This window comes from Pelophylax lessonae, assembly GCF_965119305.1.
Source record: "Pelophylax lessonae genome assembly, chromosome: 13".
In the NCBI taxonomy this organism is placed as follows: Eukaryota; Metazoa; Chordata; class Amphibia; order Anura; family Ranidae; genus Pelophylax; species Pelophylax lessonae.
The window spans coordinates 71,735,886-71,759,944 of NC_138780.1; the positions used below are offsets into that span (position 1 = coordinate 71,735,886).

At 46.9% G+C, this 24,059-nt stretch overlaps 1 protein-coding gene across 1 annotated transcript in view; it reads right to left on the reverse strand.

The window, feature by feature from the left end:
* Positions 1-24,059, reverse strand: part of KNSTRN (kinetochore localized astrin (SPAG5) binding protein) — a 123,438-nt gene that overhangs the window by 59,438 nt on the left and 39,941 nt on the right. Inside the window, exon 3 of the mRNA XM_082275409.1 lies at positions 9,371-9,415. Coding sequence (XP_082131535.1) covers positions 9,371-9,415 — 45 coding nt within the window. The remainder of the gene's footprint in view (positions 1-9,370; positions 9,416-24,059) is intronic.

Here is a 24,059-nt window from a genome sequence, read left to right on the forward strand (position 1 = left end):
CCTTGAATAAGAGGATGAAATTACGACACAGGTGAGGATGGAGTGAATGGATGTGAGGCGCTCTAACCTCACATCGCTAGAAGAAAGCCAAGAGATAATTGTGTAGTAATTTGCAGGTATGTGGTGCTTGGCAAATAAAAAATGAAATATAGGCAATTAAAAAGGTTAAAACAATGTACACTAAGTGCACCCGTGTGTGTATACTACATAACCACTGCCATGTTCATAATTAGTTTCCCCTAATTTTGTGTGTATTCACAGTACCATGCAAAAGTTTTGAGCAGGTGTGAAAACATGCTGTAAATTAGGAATGCTTTCAGTAATAGGGGGGGGGGGGGGGAGGTCAATTTTTATATTTTTTTTTGCATCAATTAACCACCTGGAAAGAAAATGAAAAGGAGACATCCAAATCAAAATTTGCCACCCTTTGCCTTCAAGACAGCATCAATTCCTTCAGGTAAACGTGCACACAGTTTTTGAAGGAACTCAGCAGGTAGGTTGTTCCAAACATCTTGGAAAACTAACCACAGAGATCTTCTGTTGATGTAGACTGCCTTAAAGTGGAGTTCCGGCCTATTTTGCAACTTTAGTGATTCCTGGAGTGCTCGCTATGCTGATCAACAATTGGGCATTTTCAATTTTTTTCAGGGGTTCCTTACCTTATTTTCAGGGCATTTTTGATGGTACTTCCTCCTTCTCCCCCCTCTGTGGCCATGGCCACTGACATCACTTCCGCCTTTGCATTGCATCCTGGGAGCTGTTTGTCATCACTCCCAGGAGGCTGGAATCAGGAAGAACTCCCAGAACACTCCCTGGAATCAGGAAGAAGGACACAGCAGATTTCACTGCGGCTTCAGATGCCCACATCCAAGATGGCCGCGCCCAGACAGCGTTTTTAAAAGTAAGATTTTGACTAAAATCCAATACCGTACACCTTGTAAGTATGAGAATAGCGGTTCTGTATAGAGCGATGGATTAGTATTATAGGGGTATTTTTAGTTAAAAAATGTATTTCAGGCCGGAACTCCGCTTTAAGTCATTCTGTCTCTTCATGCAATCTCTGACATACTCAATTAGGAGATCAGGACTCTGTGGGAGCCAAACTATCACTTCCAGGACTCCTTGTTCTTCTTTACACTGAAGATAGATCTTAATGATATTGGCTGTATGTTTGAAGTAGTTGTCCTGCTGCAGAATACATTTGGGGTCAATCACACGCCTTCTAGATGGTATGGCATGATGGATAAGCATATGCCTGTATTTCTCACCACTGAGGACACCATTGATCCTAATCAAAATCCAACTCCATTTGCAGAAACGCAGCCCCAAATTTGGAAGGAACCTCCACCATACTTCAGTGTTACCTGCAGACACGCATTATTGTACCGCTCTCCTGCCCTTCGGTGAACAAACTGCATTTTGCTACAGCTAAACAATTCAAATTTTGACTCCTTAGTCCACCTGCTGCCATGTTTTCATGCATAGGACATGGAAACAAGGCCAATTAACTCAACTATGCATGAAAATATAAGAACTGGAGCAGTACAACAAACCCAAACATACAACCAATATCATTAAGAACTATCTTCTGTGTAAAGAACAAGGAGTCCTGGAAGTGATAGTTTGGCTCCCACAGAGCCCTGATCTCAGCAACTAGTCGGTATGAGATTACAGAAGGATTAAAGGCACCCTACATCCACAGAAGATCTGGGGTTAGTTCTCCAAGATGTTGAAACAATCTACCTGATGTTTTCCTTCAAAACAGTGTGCAAGTGTACCTAGAAGAATGGAAGAATTGATGTTGTTTTGGTCACACCAAGCATTGATTTGATTTGGATTTCCCTTACTGCATTTTTTTTTAAATTGATGAAAATAAACTATTAACACTTCTATTTCTGAAAGCATTCTTCATTTACAGCATTTTTATTTAAACCTGCCTAAGACTTTTGCACAGATATTAGAATTTATCTAAGAACTTACTGTAAAATTATTTTCTCTGAGTCCTCTGACAGTCGCAGCCCTTCCATATGTTCTTCCCTATTGGGTAATGGCGCCATCTGCAGGAGCAGGCTAGGTAGTGAAAACTTTTACTTAGACACACCTCAGGGACTGTCTCTCTATACATTACCCTCAGCCACACAGAGCTGCTAATCAGTTTTGTAGCAAGCAGTATAGGAAGACAACCAACCCCAAAATAGAGGGGCGGGGGGCTGCAATTGTCAGAGGACTCAGAGGCAAGAATTTTACGGTAAGTTCTTACAAAAATTCTATTTTCTCTTACGTCCTCTTGACAGTCGCGGCCTTTCCTTATGTTTTTCACTATTGGGATGTCCCAAAGCAGTGCAGGTGTGAGGGGTGGAAAAAGACGCAACCAACAACATGGCAACACGTGAGCAAGGCCAGAAAAAACTCAGCCAACAGGGCAACAGAAGCTCAACAGGAGCTAACCCCAGAACAAAAATTCACGCAAGAGACAAACAAGTCCCTTCAACAGACCGCAGCGTGTAAAACTTTGCAGCCAAAGGAAGCATCCGAGGATGACATCACGTCAATGTTGTAGAATTTTGTAAAAGTGTGCACAGACGACCAGGTCGCCACTTTGCACACCTCAGCCACAGAAGCCTGATGGCGAAAAGCCCAAGAGGCACTCATGGCTCTAGCAGAATATGCCCTCACAGGGAAAGGAGGAACCTGACCCTTTTGTGAACAGTCCCGAACAATAGTCTGTCTGATACATTTGGAAATGGTTGCAGCGGACGCAGCCAAACCCTTCTGAGGTCCTTCAGGATGGACAAAACAGGGGATCAGACTTCCTGAGAGATTCCGTGGCCGACAGGTAAACCCTGACAGCCCGAACACATCCACAAATGCAAAGCAAATTCCTTGGGCTGCTCGGGCTTCGCACAAAGCAAAGGCAAAACAATATCCTCACTGAGGTGGAAGGCAGACACCACCTTCGGGAGAAAAGACTGGTTTGGTTGCAGAACAAGCTCATCCCTATGAACAACCAGATAAGGCGAGCGGCAGGACAGGGCCACCAATTCAGACACTCTGCGAGAAGAGGTGATATCCACCAGAAAGGCAACCTTCTGGGACAACACAGGCAGTGATATTTCTGTGATATTTTCAAAGGGAGGGCGTTGGAAAAAACGGAAACCAAATTCAGGTCCACGGAGGCAAAGGAGCCCTCCTTGGAGGAGCCAAATATCGCACCCCTTGAATAAAGGTGCAAACCCGGAAATTAGTCACCAAGGGACGCTGGAATAAAATGGTCAAGGCTGACACCTGACCCTTAATTGTGCCCAGCGCCAAATGCTGTTCCACACCTTCCTGTAGGAAGGCCAGGACCCACCCCACCGAAAAGGAACAAGGATGCCACCCTTGCGACTCACACCGGGCAATATACTCCTTCCAGGTACGATGGTAAATCTTCATGGAGGTAGCCTTCCAAGCCCTCAGCAAGGTAGGAATCACAGCCCAGAAGAGACCTGTCTCTCAACACCTGGCCTTCAAAAGCCAGAGACCGTAAAGCAGGATGGAAGATCGGTCCTAGAGACAACAAATCTTCTCTCTGAGGTAGCCACCAGGGAGGCTCGACGACCATCTGTACGAGGTCTGCGTACCAAGACCGACGAGGCCAATCCGGGGCCACCAGGATCATCTGAACCTGTTCCAATGCCATTCTGCGGAGGAACCTGGACAGCAGTTAAATCGGGGGAAAAGCATAAATCAGCTGACACCGGTAACAAACAAGGCACCACCAGTGCATCCGTGGCGTCTGCCAGAGGATCTCGAACCCCGGCCACAAACCTTTCCACCTTTTTGTTGAGACGAGACACGCATAGATCTACGTTCGGAGTACCCCACCGGGCACACAGGAGACTAAACACCCCCGGATGATGGGACCATTCCTCCTGATCCAAGGACGACTCACGCCCCGGATGACGTCAACCTATGACGAAACCGGTCAGGCGGTAGCAGCCGTGATGCAACCACGCCCCCTGAGACGCCGGCTATGTTTGTGAATGCAGGACACCGCGGTTTTACTGCTTTCTTGCATACATTCCTTGCTTGCTCATTTCGGATGTTTTGTAAGTGCAAATTTATTAAACTCTTAATATTATCTTGCGGGATTATGCTATGTGCTTTCTTATTTCCTTTTACACATCTGCCAATGGTTCTCCCTGGATTTGGATGTGAGATACCATTTCCGATACATCATTGTATCTACACCTTCCATACATCTATATGATCCAATGATACCCGAGGGGAAGACTAATTACTGCGGTTATACCACTCTTACACCCTAAGCGCATGTGGCCTATCCATTAATTTGGGGGCCTCCGTTTCTGGTAAGCAGCCATTTTACTTACCTCCCACGGGTGCATTTCTGGCTGACATCTTCCTTGGGATTAAGGTCTACTATCTACCATCACCTATACTGGAACTTGTTGTCCATTTTTTTTGGAGCACAATTTTATATCCTATGAACTTTATTCTCACAACTTATTTTTCACTTTATATATTTTTTTGATATGGACATTTCACTGATAGGATTTTCCATTTATATGAATAATTTGATTATATTCATGTTCATAATCATTATCAATTTGATTGATCACTGTTGATGTTAGCGCTACACATTGTGTTATGACTCAGATAGTCCGCCTGCCAGTTCTCCACTCCAGGAAGGTGAACAGCGGAGATAGCTGGAACGTGTGCCTCTGCCCAAGTCAGAATCCCAGCCACTTCCTTGGCCGCCCGGGCACTCATGGTGCCCCCTTGGTGATTGAGGTAAGCCAAAGCCATTGCATTGTCGGTTTGAACCCGAACTTGGCAACCGTGCAACAGAGTCTCCCAATGGAACAGGAAGAAAAATTGTTTGCCATGAGCTCCAGAACATTTAAATCGGCAAGGAGGATTTCTCCGTTGACCACGTCCCCTGGACACACAGGGTGTCCAGAACACCACCCCAGCCCGTCAGGCTGGCATCCGTGGTGATCACTGTCCACAACAGGGGCAGAAAAGACTTGCCCTGGCTCACAGCGGGTGACCGAAGCCACCACGAAAGCTCAGACCTCGTGAGACGACTCAAACATATCATCCTGTCTGAAGTCTAGCAAAGTCTGAAGGTCTTCCTCTGGGAGAAAAAAAAACCTTCGCTTGAGCGGAGTCCAAGACCATGCCCAGGTAATTCAGACGGACAGACGGGGTAAGTTAAAGTGAGGACTTCTGGAAGTTGATGGTCCGCCCGAACTCCTGGGGCGTCTGAACTGTGACCGTCAGATAGCCCAACAGAGTGGCACACAAGCTCACCCTTAACAAGAGATCGTCCAGATAACTGAGTACCACAATCCCCCCTTGCGTAGCAGAGCCAGCAACGGGGCCAAAACCTAGGTAAAGACCCTGGGAGCCGAAGCCAGACCAAATTGTAATGCCACAAAATGAAAACGGTCCTCTGCCACTGCGAAGCAGAGATACCGCAGATGACCTTCTTAGATAGGGATGCATAGACACGCATCTTTCAAGTCGACGGAGGCCAGAAAAGCCTAATGACTCAAAGACGCTACCACCGACAGGATAGGATTCCATCCGGAACTTTTACACCCGTACAAAGTGGAGCTTTGATGGACAGAACCTGTCCACGGGGCGAGACCGAATCTCAATCTCGTACCCTAAATGAATCAGTTTGTGAACCCATGTGTCCTGAATAAGGGATAACCAGGGTTCCTGAAAGTAACGCAGACGTCCCCCCACCCCTGAAAAGGGTAAAGGCGCCCCTTCATGTGGAGGAAGACTGGGCAGCACCGTACTGACCAGCCTAGGACTTACCAGACTATGGCTTCTGGCCAGAGGCCTGGAAGGATTATTCTTTGTCCTGCGTCTCTGAGGCACGAAAGGGCCCCCGATGAGCCTTGAAGGAAGGACCCTGCCGTGTGTGGGGTGTTTTACTCTTAGCGGATTGGGGCAGGAGGGTACACTTAACCCCTGTGAGACCCTTCACAATCTCACCCAATGATTCCCCGAAAAAAGACATTCCCCCCGATAGGGGATATCAGACACGGTCTTTTATGAGGCATGGTCTGCCGACCAGCTCTTTAGCCACACCATGCGGCGGAGTGCAAACCTCACCGCAGACAATCTTGCAACCAGGGGAGCCTCACCCAGGTACACCATGGCCTAGGCCATTTGATCCGTGAGCTCAATGAGAGTCGGAGGAACTGATTCCGCCACCAAGTTGCTCTTAAGCACCTTGATCCATTCAGTAACCGTCTGTGAAAACCAGCACGGAAGCGAACACAGGCTTGAGACGTGAGCCTGCCAAATACACGTGGCGGGAAAGCGATTCCACGCTCCTATCCATCAGTTCTTCAAAACACCGGGGAGTTCACCACGGGCACCACCGTGGATTTTTTATTTTTTTTTTTTAACCTGGAAACAGTATGTCCAGTGATTTTTAATGGGGACCCCAAAGGGACAGCAGCGTTGAAAACGCTTAGGCCCCGCCAGCACGTGCCACTGTTCGTTCACAATATCGTAAAACTCCTCGGGGCAGGGGAAAACCTGACCCGACTTCTGAGCTTTGCGGGGCCCGAAGGAAACCCGCTTACCTGACTGGGTGGGCCCATCATCAATATTCAAAGTCTCCCTGATGGAGCGAATAAGTGCTTTAATTAACCACTTACCAACCGCCCATTGTATATTTACGTCCTAAGTTTAAACCTAAATACCGGTGTTATGGCAGCAGATAGCTGCCATAACCCCGTTATTTTTTTTAAACGGTGGGCGGTTGGCTTTCCGATAAGGGTGGTCCCAGCGGCGGATTCGCCGCGGGATCAACCTTCCAGGATGGCGGAAGGGGTGCTCCCCCCCCTCCAGCCGCATTCTGGTCCTTTTCCCCGCTTACCGGACCCGCCGGCAGCGGGGAAAACGGTCCGATCCCGAATCCTCACAGACAGGATGTCAAGTGAGGGCACACTTGCCCTCACTCGACTCTATGGTCTTGGAGGACCGGAGCGACGGCAAACGTCGTGCCTAGCAACCGGTTTAAAGGTCCCTTTTTTTTTTTCATTTTTTTTTTCTTCATTTTTTAGTGTACTTGTGAGATCTAAGGACTTTTTGACCCCAGATCTCACAAAAAAGAGGTCCTGTTGTGCCTATTTCTATTACAAGGAATGTTTACATTCCTTGTAATAGAAATAAAAATGATCAATTTTTTTTTTTTTAAACTGTGTAAAAATAAAAAATAAATAAAATAAATAGTAAAAAAAAAAAAAAGAAAATTAAAGCGCCCTGTCCCCGTTAGCTCGCGCGCCGAAGCGAATGCATACGAAAACCCCGCCCACATATGTAAACGATGTTCAAACCACACATGTAAGGTATCGCCGCGATCGTTAAAGCGGGAGCAATAATTTGAGCTCTAGACCTCCTCTGTAACTCTAAGATGGCAACCTGTAACTCTAAAATGTCGCCTATGGGGATTTTTAAATACCAAAGTTTGCGCCATTCCGTGAGCGTGCGCAATTTTGAAGCATGACATGTTGGGTATCTAATTACTCGGCGTAACATCATCTTTTACATTATGGAAAAAAATTGGGCTAACTTTACTGGTTTCTTATTTTTTAATTCAAAAAAGTGAATTTTTTCCAAAAAATTTGTGTTTGGAAGACCGCTGCGCAAATACGGTGTGATAAAAAATATTGCAATAATCTCCATTTTATTCTCTAGGGTCTCTGCTAAAAAAATATATATAATGTTTGGGGGTTCCAAGTAGTTTTCTAGCAAAAACAAATGATTTTAGCTTGTAAACACTAAATGTCAAAAATAGGCCTGGTGGGAAAGTGGTTAAAGCGCGTTCCCCCGCTGCAGCGGAGGAGGACTCCTCCGCCTCCCCATCTGAGTGTGAGGACTGGGACCCCTCAAGGGGAGCGTCGTTCGCGGCAACCAGATCAGGCTCTGGATGAGATGACAGAGTGCATCGGCCGGTTCTGAACAGCACACTGTGACATAATTTGTGACGCCAAAGCTGCAATGGCTGCCGGCAAAGAAGCGGAAAGGTGCTACGCATGTTCCAGAAGCGCAAAACAGATCAGCGGGGAAAAAGTTAATATAGGACTCCATTTTGGCAGTATTACAAAAAAATGGGACACTGGCCCTTTAAAGTGGCGATTTCGGGGTCCGCACCTCGATCCCGCACTGCCACCGGAGTCCCCCTTTATATTGTCAGATGACCTGAAGGAGCAATGTGTTTAAGCAAAAAAATGCCCCAAAAGCATTAATAAAAACCCCTATAGTGACAGAGATATAGGAACACGAAACCGCTCTCCACTGCAGCAACTGAAGATGGATGGAGGAAGTGACATCATCCACGTGCCAAAGCACGTTAGCAAAAAATGGCTCCGGCCCTTACTGTGAGTCAGCCAGGCATGCCCTCACCCAAAATGGTGGCTGAAAAACACGGAGCCGAACAGTCAGGAACCCAGGACCCTGGCCACCGCGGGAATCCACAGGGAACCCCCCCCCCAGGACGAGGTAAAAGACCCCCCCATGCAGCGTTTGCCGCTAGAGCACCCCCAGAGGGAGCAGGGAGGCAGGAACTGTCCAGACCAGCCAGGGGGGGACACCACAGAGACCGCATCCCCAAGGAGTGGGCCCACATGACCCCCCCCCCCCCAGATGACTTTCCCAGGGACACGGGGGGGGGGGGTAGCATCACTCACTGCACCATGGACCGCGGGCTCCGCTCCAATACGGGTCACCACCTTGAGTGGGGGTGCCGTCAGCCAAGAGGGGACAATGTAACACAGGGCATTCCTGGGTTGATGTGTCCCAGTGAAGAAAATTCCTCCGCTAGCTCATCCCCATCCGCCGGGGCACCGTCGTGGCAAAGCCTGGTCGGACTACAACCTGCGCACGCTCGTAGGCCCGGCTGGGTTACCATAAGGATCTAGATTATCCAGTGCGAGGCCCAGCCTGGCTGTCGCTTTTAGTTCTCCAGGAGAATCCCCCTGACTAACTAGCGATAGTGAGTGAGAAAATAAAAAGAAAACCTTTTTCAAAGAAAAATAAAAACTGAGACAAGGAGTCCCAGCAGGTTATCCTATCCTACTCCTACGATAGGCAGCAAGAAACTGATTAGCAGCTCTGTGTGGCTGAGGGTAATGTCTAGAGGGACAGCCCCTAAGGTGTGTAAGTAAAAGCTTTTAATGAAGTTTTCACTACCTAGCCTGCTCCTGCAATAGTGAACATATGGAAGGGCTGCTGTAAGTCAAGTCAGGCCTGCAGCCAGTTAAATTTACTTACTATGAAAAAAAAATATGGGTTCATTTAAAATAAAATAAAAATTTTAATACATAAAATTATTACTCACCCACGAGCAAGCGGGACAGTTTTCTTTAAAGTAACAGTCTTTTTTCTGTTGAGAAAAAAAGAAATGGAAACGGCTTCACTGCAATGGCAACTTACACATTTATTCCCAGAACAGGTTTTCTTTACAGTGTAGAATAATGCAAGTCCACCAGTTAGTCCAGATACTTGTTCTTTAACAAAATGTTTAACTGTATTTTTAAATATGAATCAATCTGTCTTTGTACCAGCTTACTGTAATCCCTTAGCCAATTAAGTGCTATAGAATTTCAGTGATTCTAAACATAAAAACTGTGCTGTTTGAAGGAGAGAGCATTTACCACAGGGCATGGGGTAGAGCTGTATGGCTCCAGCTTCCATGATGTCTGCAGAACAGTCTTCCAGCAGTGGGACAGGTGCGACAAAAGTTAAACATTCTGGTAAAATGTACACCAATATATTGTATACACATTAGGGGAATACATAAAAAGTGTCAAAGACAAACTGTCAACAAGAGCCCAGCTAAGAAGTTTTTAACCACTTTACAACCGGAGGATTTTGCTGTCTTCCGTCCAGACCACTTTTTGTGCTTCGGCACTGTGCGACTTTAACTGACAATTGTGCGGTCATGCAATGTGGTACCCAAACGAAATTTACGTCCTTTTTTTCCCACAAACAGAGCTTTCTTTTGGTGGTATTTGATCACCTCTGCGCTTTTTATTTTTTGCGATATTAATAAAAAAAGAGCGAAAATTTTGCAAAAAAATGACATTTTCAACTTTGTCTTTTAAAAAATATCCAATATACTCAATTTATGTCATTTTTTTTGGCCAAAATATATTTAGCTACATGTCTTTGACAAAAAAAAATTCAATGAGCGTATTTTTATTGGTTTGCGCAAAAGTTATAGCGTCTACAAACTATGGTGTAAATACTGAAATTTTACGCAGCTTTAATTTCTGACTGCCTATCTCAATTCATGAAGTGCTAAAATGGCAGGGCAGTACAAGACCCCCCCAAATTACGACTTTTTGGAAAGTAGACATCCTAAGGAATGTTCTGAGAAGCATGTTGAGCTCATTGAATATTTAATTTTTTTGTCACAGGTGTTTGAAAAATGAATAAAAAAAAAAATTTTTTTTTTTTTTAACACAAAGTTGTCACTAAAAGATAAATTTCTCACACATGCCATGGGTATATGTGTAATTACACCCCAAAATATATTCTGCTGCTTCTCCTGAGTACAGGGATACCACATATGTGAGACTTTTTGGGAGCCTAGCTGTGTACGGGACCCCGAAAATCAATCTCCATCTTTAGGTTTTCTAATGGCGTAAATTGCTGATTTTACTACTCACTACCCATCACAGTTTCGGAGGCCCTGAAATTTCAAGATAGCACAAAACCCCCCAAATGACCCCATTTTGCAAAGTAGACACCCCAAGCTATTTGCTGAGAGGCATGGTGAGTCCATGGAATATTTTATATTTTGCCACAAGTTTTGGGAAAATTACAATTTATTTATTTTTTTTTTTTTTTTAACACAAAGTTGTCACTAAAAGATAAATTTCTCACACATGACATGGGTATATGTGGAATGACACCCCAAAATACATTCTGCCGCTTCTCCTCAGTATGGGGATACCCCATGTGTGAGACTTTTTGGGAGCCTAGCTGTGTACGGGACCCCGAAAATGAATCTCCATCTTTAGGTTTTCTAATGGCGTAAATTGTTGATTTCACTCCTGACTACCCATCACAGTTTCGGAGGCCCTGAAATTTCAACATAGCACAAAACCCCCCCAAATGACCCCATTTTGCAAAGTAGACACCCCAAGCTATTTGCTGAGAGGCATGGTGAGTCCATGGAATATTTTATATTTTGCCACAAGTTCCGGGAAATATATTATTATTATTTTTTTTTTTGTTTTTTTACACAAAGTTGTCACTAAATGATATATTGCTCACACATGCCATGGGTATATGTGAAATGACACCCCAAAATACATTCTGCTGCTTCTCCTGAGTACAGGGATACCACATGTGTGAGACTTTTTTGCAGTCTAGCCGAGTACAGGTCCTCGAAAGCCAACCCCCACTTTCAGGCTTTCCAAGGGCGTAAATTGTTGATTTCACTCCTGACTACCTATCACAGTTTCGGAGGCCATGAAATGCCAAGACAGCACAACCCCCCCTCCAAATGACCCCTTTTCGGAAAGTAGACACCCTAAGCTATTTGCAGAGAGGCATGTTGGGTGTTTTGCAGATCTCACTTTTTGTCACAAAGTTTTGGAAATTGAAAAAAGAGGAAAAAAAATGCATTTTCCTGTATTTTCTTCATTTTCCAAAAAAAATGAGAGATGCAAAATACTCACCATGCCTCTCAGCAAATAGATTAGAGTGTCTACTTTGCAAAATGGGGTCATTTTGGGGGGTTTTGTGCCATCTTGGCGTTTCATGGCCTTCAAAAGTGTGATAGGTAGTAAGGAGTGAGATCAACAATTTACGCCCTTAGAAAGCCTGAAGGTGGGGAGTGGTTTTCCGGGTCCTGTACGCGGCTAGACTGCAAAAAAGTCTCACACATGGGGTATCCTTGTACTCAGGAGAAGCAGCAGAATGTATTTTGGGGTGTCATTTCACATATACCCATGGCATGTGTGAGCATTATATCATTTACTGACAACTTTGTGTAAAAAAAAAAAAAAAAAATAATAATTTTCCTGAAACTTGTGGCAAAATATAAAATATTCCATGGACTCATCATGCCTCTCATCTAATAGCTTGGAGTGTCTACTTTGCAAAATGGGGTCATTTGGGGGGGTTTTGTGCCATTTTGGCATTTCATGGCCTTCAAAAGTGTGATAGGTAGTAAGGAGTGAGATCAACAATTTACGCCCTTAGAAAGCCAGAAGGTGCGGATTGGTTTTCCGGGTCCTGTATGCGGCTAGACTGACAAAAAGTCTCACACATGGGGTATCCCTGTACTCCGGAGAAGCAGCAGAATGTATTTTGGGGTGTCATTTCACATATACCCATGGCATGCGTGAGCAATATATTATTTAGTGACAACTTTGTGTAAAAAAACAAAAAAAAAAAAAAAAATTGTCATTTTCCTGAAACTTAGGGCAAAATATAAAATACTCCATGGACTCAATATGCCTCTCAGCAAATAGCTTTGGGTGTCTACTTTCCAAAAAGGGGTAATTTGGGGGGTGTTTGAACAGTCCTGGCATTTTATGCTCAATTTTAGCAACACATCACCCACTCTTCTAACCACTTGAAAACCAAGCCTTTTCTGTGAGTTTTTGTTTACATGAAAAAATATTTTTTTTTCACAAGAAAATTACTTTGAACCCCCAAACATTATATATTTTTTTAAAGCAGAGGCCCTACAGAACAAAATGGTGGATGTTGCAATTTTTTTTGTTACACGGTATTTGCGCACACGCAATTTTTGCGTAAAAAAAACACTTTTTTTATTTTTAATGCAGAAATACACTATATAATTCCAAATTGTTTGGTAAAATTTAAAAGATGATCTTATGCCGAGTTCATAGACACCTAACATGACATGCTTTAAAAATTGCGCACGCCCGTGCCGCGGCAACAAACTACGTACGGTTTTAAAAGCCTTTAAAAGTCTTTACAGGTTACCACTTTGGACTTACAGAGGAGGTCTACCACAACAATTACTGCCCTCGACCTGGCGTTCACGGCGATACCTCACATGCATGCTGAAATTGCGGTTTACATATGACACTAGACCAACGCTTGTGCGCGCATTTGCGCGCAAGCACGGGGGGACAGGGGGGCTTGATTTTTTTTTTTGGTTTTTTTTTTTTTTTTATTTGCTTTCTTATGTTATTTTGACACCTTTTCTTTCATTTTTTTTTCTTTAATCATTTTTATTGTTATCACGGTGAATTTAAATTTCCTCTATGATAGCAATCTGTAGTGACAGGTACTCTTTTTAAAAAAAATTGGGGTCTTTTATACTCTAGATCTTTCCTCTGACCTTAACGCATCTGACCATACCAAAATTGGTGTGATAAAATACTTTCCCAATTTCCCAATGGCGCTGTTTATTTCTGGCGAAACAGAAGTCATGAAATGCTCGTAGCCTCCGGCATCTTAGGCCATAGAGATGATTGGATGGAGCCATTCTCATCTCCAATCAGCTCTATGGTTAGATAATTGAACCACCGGCTGCACTCTCGGGTTAACCGGTGGGACAGGAGAGCCCGAGAAAAACCGTGGAAGGCAGCGGAAGGCGGCAGGAGGGGGGGGGGGGGGGGGGGAGTCCCCTCCCACTGCATGTAAAAGCAGTCTAGCGGCCAATTATCCGCTAGGATTGCTTTTACATGTAAGCCGACCGCTTGCTGTAAAAAACGATACCAAGATGATGCCTAAATCTGCAGGCATCATCCTGGTATAACCACTCAAAGTCCAGCAACGTACCAGTACATTGCTGGTCTTTGTTTGGCATATAGGTTTTTTTTTTTTCATGCAGCCTGTGGGCTGAACGAAAAAAAAGAGAACCTATCAGAAATCAGCACAGGAATAATGCGTAGTATTACTCATCATTAACCGCCCAAACAACCACCCACTGAATTTAATGATGGGTATACACGACACTATCCACGTATACCAAAATAGGATTTTAACTGCAGTGCTGAAATCAGAAAATCACCACAGCTGCTATCAGCAAAGGTATCCATATATGCTGAGCGCAAACGCTGTTTGTGTCAGAATATATAAAATCAATGCATGGTAGCCGACGAGTACCTGCAAGAGAAACAGGTCACAAAAGAATGAAAAAACAAACAAAGTACATTAAAAAAAAGTACATTAGGAAGAGTAGGACATATAAAATGACTGACACAACAAAAGTTTTTGGATTCTCATCATTAACCGCCCAAACAACCACCCACTGAATTTAATGATGGGTATACACGGCACTATCCACGTATACCAAAATAGGATTTTAACTGCAGTGCTGAAATCAGAAAATCACCACAGCTGCTATCAGCAAAGGTATCCATGTATGCTGAGCGCAAACACTGTTTGTGTCAGAATATATGAAATCAATGCGTGGTAGCCGACGAGTACCTGCAAGAGAAACAGGTCACAAAAGAATGAAAAACAAACAAAGTACATTAAAAGTACATAGGAAGTGTAGAAGAACATAAAAAATGACTGAGACGACAACTATTTTTGGCGTTTATGTATTTTTTTTTTTTTCTTCAAACGTCGAGTTCCAGGTTCCAGGTTCGGGTCTCTCAAAATGACGATAGCCATCGAACATCTTTTGAGACCCTGTGTAAATGTGCCCTAAACTGTGCCGTGCTGTACCCTATGCTAATAATCCACTAGTGTGTGGTAGCGACGGAAACAGTCACCGTGGCAAAGACCAGGTCGGTCAGGACAGTCGGGACAATAATTCCGGGTGTCACGCCTAAATCCGCGCTTGCTGCAGACACGGCATCTTTTTTGGGGGTATCGTTTGGTATCGGTACTCGGGAGGTATTGCGGAAAATGCCTCTCATGCAGCCGCCTCACTGCATCTGGTTGGGGAAGTTGGGCAGGAGCACCAGCTGAATACAGAAGGGCTCTGATTATCTCTTCTTGGAATTGAAAGAAGGATAATGTTCCAGCAGACGCTTTGTATAAGACAAAAGCGTTGTAAACAGCCAATTGAAATAGGTATACAGACACTTTTTTGTACCAGCGTCTGGCCTTACGGGCAATTAAGTACGGTCCCATCATCTGGTCGTTGAAGTCCACCCCTCCCATTTTACGGTTATAGTCGTGGACACAGAGGGGTTTCTCAACAACAACACCGGTGACCGTAGTAATTTGGACTGCCGTGTCTGGGTGAATGGAGGACAGCACGTAAACGTTTCGTTTGTCCCTCCACTTCACTGCAAGCAATTCCTCGCACCTCAAGCAGGCTCTCTCCCCCGAGCTCAGTGGGGCATTCACTAGCCGTTGGGGGAAGCCCCGGCGATTAGATCGCACGGTGCCACAAGCGCCAATTTGCAATTGATAGAGGTGTCTAAAAAGTGGCACGCTTGAATAGAAATTGTCCACGTACAAGTGGTACCCCTTTCCGAATAAGGGTGACACCAAGTCCCAAACTATCTTGCCGCTGCTCCCTATGTAGCCTGGGCAGTCGGGGGGCTCCACAGTGCTATCTTTTCCCTCATAGACACGGAAATTAACTGTATAGCCTGTGGCCCTGTCACAAAGCTTATACAACTTGACCCCGTATCTGGCACGCTTGCTGGGGAGGTACTGTTTGATAGCAAGGCGACCAGTAAACTTAATCAGGGACTCGTCAACGCAGACATCTTGTTGGGGGGTAAACAAGGCTGCGAACCGCTGATTGAAGTGGTCTATGAGGGGCCGAATTTTGTGGAGCCGATCATATTCAGGGTCTCCCCGAGGACGACAGAGTTCATTGTCGTTGAAATGCATGAACCGAAATATTTGTTGGTATCGAGCCCTGGACATAACAGCAGAGAACACGTACATTTGATGAATTGGGTCAGTGGACCAATATAACCGCAATTCATTCTTTCTTGTAATGCCCGTGTTGAAGGAAAGGCCCAGATAGGTTTTAAACTCCTGAATCGTAATAGGATTCCAGGCGAATGGTCTGGCAAGGGGTGAATTTGGGTTGGCGGCGATGAATTGTTGAGCGTACAAATTTGATTGGTCCACAATAGATCTGAAAAGATCTTCAGTGAAAAACAGCTCAAAAAAGTTTATGGGATTAAAACCAGCTGTTTCCACTTGGATTCCGGGTTGGGCGGTGAATGGGGGAAGTACTGGCGCTGTGGAATCTGTGGGCTGCCAATTAGGATATGCCAGCGCTTCAGGGAGGACACTATGGGCTCTACGGGCCTGTCTTCGGATACGCGGTGGCTGCGGGCCACTACTCGTGCTAGCCACCGCACCAGCTTCAACTGCACTCAGGTGACTCGCCACGTCACCAGGTGATACTGCAGTGCTGGTTGAAGGTCCAGGGTGTACTAGGCCGCTCGTGCTTGCCAGTTCACGAGAAGTGTGAGCGGCACTAGTACTGGCACTCTGCTGCATACCAGAAACCTCCAGTTCTTGCAAGTCAACAACTCCAGAATGGGGTCGGGTACGCCTGACCCTAGCAGGGACCCCTCTGTCGGAGCTATCTGTCAGGGAGCCGCTGCCGTCATCTGGTTCGTATATTGACCCTGATTCTGCCGGTGAGGCTTCCCCATCGCTCTCACTTGACATGGTCATTATACTGTATATAGCATCATCACTGAACGAACGTTTTGTCATTTTGGTAGCTAAATTTACTCGTACAGTGATGCGACTACTAGGTAATAAAAGCACCTGGTTGTCGAGGACTATTTGGTCGCTACAAAGAAAAACTGCTAGTGCTAACAGAGATCAGGCCTGACTCTGCTAACGCAGCGGTTTTGTGTGATGTGTTTTTTGGAAGTGTCAGTAATCTATTGATTACTACACTTGCCTGGGTAAGGTGGGCTGGGCAGGGGGGCTAAACGCAGGTGCTAGCAGGAATCAGTGCTGATTGTGCAAACACTGCGTTTGGGGAACACTAAATTATGAGGACGCTAGTATAGTTCTGATCAGATCAGATATTGATCTGTTCAAACACTATACTAGTAACGGTGGTGTGTGTGTGTTAGTGTACTTGACTCTAACTGACGCTAAGTAACGGTGGTGTAGTGGGACCCTGACGCTAACTAGCTAGCCTAAGTTGTGTCACCCGTGACGCTAATACAGTGATCGGTAATCACTGTATATAGTGAACACTGTGACAGGGAAGTGAAGGGGTTAAACTGGGGGAGATCAAGGGGTTAAACCTTTATAGAGGATAGATGGCGGGTGGCCTAAACCTATTCGGGCCTAGCGCAAGCGCAAATTAGGGTCACCAGTGACACTAAATACAGTGATCAGTAGTTATCTGATATACTGTATATATTAGTGCACTGTTTTATATGGAGTGAAGGGGTTAACTGGGGAAGATCAAGCGGTTAAAAGTTTATTAGGGAATAGGTGGCGGGTGCCCTAACCCTATATGGGCTTAGCGCAAGCGCAAATTAGGGTCACTAGTGACACTAAATACAGTGATCAGTATTTACCTATATACTGTATTTAGTGCACAGAGTAATAGGTAGTGAAGGGGTTAACTGGGGCTGATCAAGGGGTAAAAACTTTATTAGGGGATAGGTGGCGGGTACCCTAACCCTATTTGGGCCTAACGCAGGCGCAAACTACGCTCACAAGTGACACTTATACAGTGATCAGTAAAATATCTGTATACCACTGTATATAGTGTTCACTGTGAGGGGTTTTGGGGGTGATCAGGGGGTGATCAGAGGTGATGAAGGGGTTAAATGTACCTATGTGAGGTGTGTCAGTGTAGTGTTGGTGGAACTCACGTTTTTACTGTGTCTCTGTCTCTCTCCTGGAACCGAAAGGACTCCAGGAAGGACAGTGACATCACTTCCCCTGTCTGTGTTTACATTACACAGACAGGGGACAGATTGCCATTGGTGGGGACCGATCTACAGACACTGACCAAAAATCATTGGTCAGTATCTGATGACTGATCGGTTCCCTACCGAATGACATCGGGATCGGGACCCGCGGCGCGCGGGAGCGCGCTCTGGAGCCGTGATCGCGCATCACGTTAATACTACGTGGCTGAGCGGTATCGTGCCGCTCTGCCGCAGTAGTATTACCGCGCGCGGTATTAAAGTGGTTAAAAAAGTCATTCTCTAAGCTGTGGGGGGGGGGGGGGGGGGGAGAAAGAAGATGCCGATGGTTGCTGTAGGCAATGCTACAGCATTCAGTTTAGACTTGGACAGTTTTCATTAAAAGTATAACTTATGGAAAAACCCTTTTCTTTTGATAGAGGGGAGAGGAATTAGAACACCTGTCAGTTTTTATTGCTGCCTGTGTCCCCATTAGGGAGATTCGCCCTCTGTCTTTTTTACTGTTCTTGAAAGTGAAAATAAAAAAAAAAAATCCCACAATTTGGGGTGTCCCCAGAAAAATAATAAAGGGGAAATCTTACAATGGGGACTGGTTCTGGTGACTTTAGAGCATATCACAATGTTCAACATATTTACAACTCAAAGTGCAGCGCTACTTATTAATAAACTTTGTTAATATTTAGTCCATATAGCCACTGTGTTACACACACATCCCAAAGTCTTTCTTTGAAGGTAATCATATGCTGTGCTCCAATCTTCTTTATCAATAAAAAGTGTTAAACCACCACCTGGTGAAAAACCTGCTCACCTCAATACTGTTAACAGCTTCCAATACTGGGCACTTTCACCCCCTTCCTGCCCAGGCCAATTTTCAGCTTTCAGTGCTCTCACAATTTGAATGACAATTGCGCGGTCATGCTACACTGTACCCATATGAAATTTGTATAATTTTTTTTCACACAAGTAGAGCTTTCTTTTGGTGGTAATTAATCACCGCTGGGGTTTTTTATTTCTTACAAAAAAAAAAAGTTTAATTTTCGGTGAGTAAATTTTGAAAATAACGGAATTTTTGTAAAATCTTACCTGTAAAATTCCTTTCTCTGAGTCCTCCGACAGCCGCCGCCCACTTCATATTCATCACCAATGGGGTTATGTCCTTTATTCCGTAGGAGTAGCTAGGCAATAGAATATGTTAGTACAAAGACTTTTAACATATCCCACCCCCAGGGGGTGGTCCCCTCAGTACATAACCCTCCACTTCCTGTATCCAACTCAGTTTCAGTGGAATAGCAGTAGAGAGTACATCAAAACCCCAAAAGAGGGGCGGGGGCGGCGACTGTCGGAGGACTCAGAGAAAGGAATTTTACAGGTAAGATTTTACAAAAATTCCGTTTTCTCTTACGTCCTCTGACAGTCGCCGCCCACTTCATATTCATCACCAATGGGGATGTCCCAAAGCAGTGTAAATATGAGGGGTGGGAAGAACTCAGCCGCGCCCAAGGCAACGCCGTCTCCCCATCAGAGAAAGGAACCTTACCAAAGGAAGGAAACCAGTTGGGCATAAGAACAAAACACTCGCTCAACAGGAGCAAGAAAACCCAGGGAAAAAACAAAAATCCCAAAAAGCCAAAGAACCCGTAACAAGGGCTCTAGGAAACTGCCGCACTAAGAACCTTGCGGCCAAAGGAAGCATCAGCCGATGCCTGAACATCTACTCTGTAGAATATCGTGAAAGTGTGTACAGTCGACAAGTCGCCGCCTCACACACCTGGGCCACAGAGGCCCCATGACGACAGGCCCAAGACGTACTCAGAGATCCGGTAGAGTGCGCCTTCACAGGTACAGGGGGAACTTTCCCCCTCAAAGCATAGGCCTGATCAATGGTCCGTCAGATCCATTTGGCGATTGTAGAAGCCAACGCCGCCATGCCCTTCCGAGGACCTCCCGGAAGGACAAACAAGGCATCCGACTTGCGAGAAGACTCAGTCGATGTGAAATAGACTCTAATCGCCCGGACAACATCCAAGGAGTGAAGCAACACCTCCGTCGGAAGCTTCGGCTTCGCGCAAAGCGAAGGTTTGACAATGTCCACATTGAGATGAAAGTCCGAAACCCTTTTTGGAAGAAAAGAAGGGTTAGGTCGCAAGACCACCTTGTCCAAATGCACAACCAGACACGGAGACTTGCAGGACAAGGCTGCCAGCCCCGACACTCGACGAGTCGAGGTGATAGCCACCAAAAAGGCGACCTTCTTGGATAACAAAGACAGCGAGATCTCCATGAACCTTTCAAAAGGAGCACGCTGCAATACTGATAGAACTAGATTCAAGTCCCAAGGGGGAAGAGGGTCCCTCCTAGGAGGGATCAGATGACGTACCCCCCGCACAAAAGTGCCAACCAAAGAATCAGATGCCACAGGCCGTTGAAAAAGAACGGCCAAAGCAGACACCTGACCCTTGATCGTGGCCAGCGCCAGACGCTGGTCAACACCCGTCTGAAGGAAGGGCAACACCCTAGACACCGAATAAGTGTCAGGAGAGAAACCCCTGGATTCGCACCAGGCAAAATACGCCTTCCAAGTACGGTAATAAACCTTCCCCGAGGAAGACTTCCTCACATTTATTAAGGTGTGAATGAACTCAGGGGAAAGACCCCTGTTCTTCAGGACCTCGGATTTAACAGCCAGGCCGTCAAGACCAGCGACTGTAAAGCAGGATGGAAGATCGGTCCTTGCGACAGAAGATCTTCTCGAAGAGGCAGACGCCACGGGGCGTCGATTGCCAGATATACGAGGTCTGCGTACCAGGACCGGCGAGGCCAGTCCGGTGCCACAAGAATCACCGTGGTCAGTTCCGCGAAGGAACCTGGACAGCAATTGAATCGGTGGGAACGCATACATCAGTTGGTGCTGATGCCACGGGGCAACCAACGCGTCCGACGCGTCTGCCCGAGGATCGCGCGTCCTTGCCATGAACCGTGGTACTTTGTTGTTCAGACGAGACGCGAACAGGTCTACCTCCGGAAGACCCCACCTCGCGCACAACATCTGGAAGACAGCCGGGTGAAGGGACCATTCCCCCTGGTCCAGGGTCTGGCGGCTCAGATAATCCGCCTGCCAAATTTTCTCCCCCGGAATGTGAACTGCCGATATTGCCGGGACATGCGTCTCGGCCCAAGACAGAATCGCGGCCACTTCTCGAGCCGCCCGGGCACTCCTGGTGCCCCCTTGGTGATTGATGTAAGCCACCGCCGTGGCATTGTCCGTCTGCACCCGAACCGGGTTCCAACGACGAAGACAGAGGAGTATCGCTCGCAGTTCCAGAACGTTGATCGGAAGGGAGGATTCCTCCGTCGACCAAACACCCTGGGCGGACAGAACGCCCAGAACACCACCCCAGCCCGACAGGCTGGCGTCCGTGGTGATCACCGTCCACGAAAGGGGACGAAAAGACTTGCCCCCCGATACTGAGGGGGATTGAAGCCACCACAGAAGAGCCCTTCTGGTCTGAGAACTCAATGACATCTGGAGATCCAGAGACTGCGGACGCCCGTCCCACTTGGACAATATCTCCGCTTGGAGATCCCGTGTGTGAAACTGGGTGAAGGGAATCACCTCGAAAGCCGAGACCATCAATCCCAGACACCGCATGCACGTCCGAATGGACGAAGATGGAACGTCCCTGAGGGACCTGACTGCCACCTGAAGAGCTGCGAGTTTTTCTTCCGGCAGGAAGACCTTCGCCTGGACAGAGTCCAGAATCATAACCAGGTAAGAAAACCGAACCGATGGGCACAATGTCGACTTTGGAAAATTGATCGTCCATCAGAGTCTGCAACGTGACGGACAGATCCTTCTCCAGACTCTGGCTGGTCGCAGACCGAACCAGAATATCGTCCAGATACCCCAGAACCGAAATGCCCTGGGCCCTCAACAAAGCCAGAACCGGTGCCAGCACTTTGGTGAACACCCTCGGAGCCGAGGCGAGACCAAAAGGCAACGCCACAAATTGGTAATGATCTTCCGCTATGGCGAATCGAAGGTACCTCTGGTGACCCTCGAAAATCGGGATGTGAAGATACGCATCCTTCAAGTCGATGGAAGCCATGAACTCCCCCGGAACCAGGGCAGCCACCACCGACCGCAGGGATTCCATGCGGAACTTGCGCACCCGCACAAAGCGGTTCAGCGCCTTCAAGTCCAGAATCGGACGCACCTAGCCCTCCTTCCTGGGCACGGTGAGCAGATTGGAATAGAACCCTCGAAATCTGTCCCGATGAGGCACCGGGACCACCACTCCCTGAGCCCTCAGGTCCTGCACCGCTAGATGCAGGTCCCGCAAACGCTCCTGGGATAAGAGAAGACTGGAGGGAAAAAATCTGCTCTCCGGCCGAGAGAGAAACTCGATCTAGTAGCCAGATCGAACGATTTCCTGTGAATTGGGTGAGGGCGCCCCTTCAGGCCGCACTGTTGTGGGCCGCAGAACCGGATTGGCCGGACTTTTGCTTACCTGCCCACGGCTTCTTGCGGGAGCCTTGACCCTTGGACGGCTTGCCCCAAAGTGTGACCGAAAGGCACGAAAGGACCCCTGAGGGGGCCGAAATAAAGCATTCTTTTTTCCCAGGAGCCGTCTCAGTCTTGTGGGATTGAGGTAAGAGCGTGCTCTTACCCCCCGTGACCCCTTTAATTAGGGCATCCAGGGATTCGCCAAAAAGGCGAGAACCATCAAAAGGCAGATTGGCCAAGGTCTTACGTGAAGATTGATCCACAGACCAACACTTCAACCAAACCAGGCGGCGAGATAACACCGCCACACTGTGTACACGTGCAGCCAACGGAACCATATCCAGGTCCGCATCACACAAATACATGACACCCTGGTGGATTTGATCCACCATATCCAAAGTCGCCTGAGGGGCCGAATCAGCCACCAGGACACGCCTAAGCACCTGCGTCCAGCTCGCGACCGCCTGGGCCGCCATAAGTGAAGCAAATAAAGCTTTCAACATAGAACCCATAATAGAATAGGTACGACGGGCAAGGGACTCCATCCTCTTGTCCGTGGCATCCCGGAACACCGGGGTGTCTTCAGCAGGAATCGCAGTGGACAAAACTGCTAACGCATGGTCCACCGGAGGTGGGACACACCAACGCCCATCAGTAGCGGGCGTAAAAGGATAGCGCAGCTTAAACCTACTTGGTACAGCAAAAGGTTTGCGTATATTACGCCATCGTTCTTTCACAGCGCGCTGAAAATCATCAGTGCATGGAAACATCTGCGATGATTTGCGCCTTTTCTGCGTCCCATAAGCCGCCAAAGCAGCTGGAGGACATGTTTTCTCCTCCAAACGCAGAGTTTGCTTGATAGAAGCAACCAATTCATCCATGAGTGCAAGCTCTTCAGACGAGCCAGGGGGAGAATTATCAACCCCCTCTACCTCAGCCTCCATTTCTGACCCTATAAGGTCCAGGGAGGAACGAGACCCCGATAAGGAGATCTCTGCCACAGCAGCCCCAGTACCATCACCCTCTGAAACAGAGGAAATTGAAAACTCTGGGCCTTTTAGAGGATTGAGCAACCACCAGAATTTGCACCTGAGTCGCAAGGCTAGCCACAATCGCAGCCAAATCCCCCCCCGGGGGGGGGGAAACCGCAGTCCCCTGGCTTCCCACTAAATTGGCAGGAAACTAGTATTCCTGAGAATCCATGCCCTTGTAGCAGCAAAAATAAAAGGGTGACCGCCCCTTTAAGAGAGCGCTGCGATCGTAGCCCACTCACACTAGGCATCCCACACAAGGGACCCCCACAGGGACAAGTATACCAAGGCAGGATACAGGGAATAAAAAGAAATGAACCTGGAGAGATCGGTGCTGCTGCTGCTGCCTGCGGTGCTCCTGAAGGAAAGGAAATGCTGGCATACAGGGCGCTCTATGAAAGCCTATGGAGGCTACAAGAAAATGGCCGCCATGCATGTAAAACATGCGGCCGGAGCGATCGCAGCCAAAATGGCGCCGTTTGGCGCCGAAACCGCCGCTCCCACACCCCATGAGGGAGAAGTAAAACACACCATCTGCCCAAAAAAGGAACATGGTAAACCGCCGCAGCGGCGCTGTAATGTGCCCCAAGCATGAGAACTCAAGCCCCACAGCACACAGCCGTTCACACAGACAGAAAACTGACACAGAGTGCAGCCAGCCCCCCCTCCTGC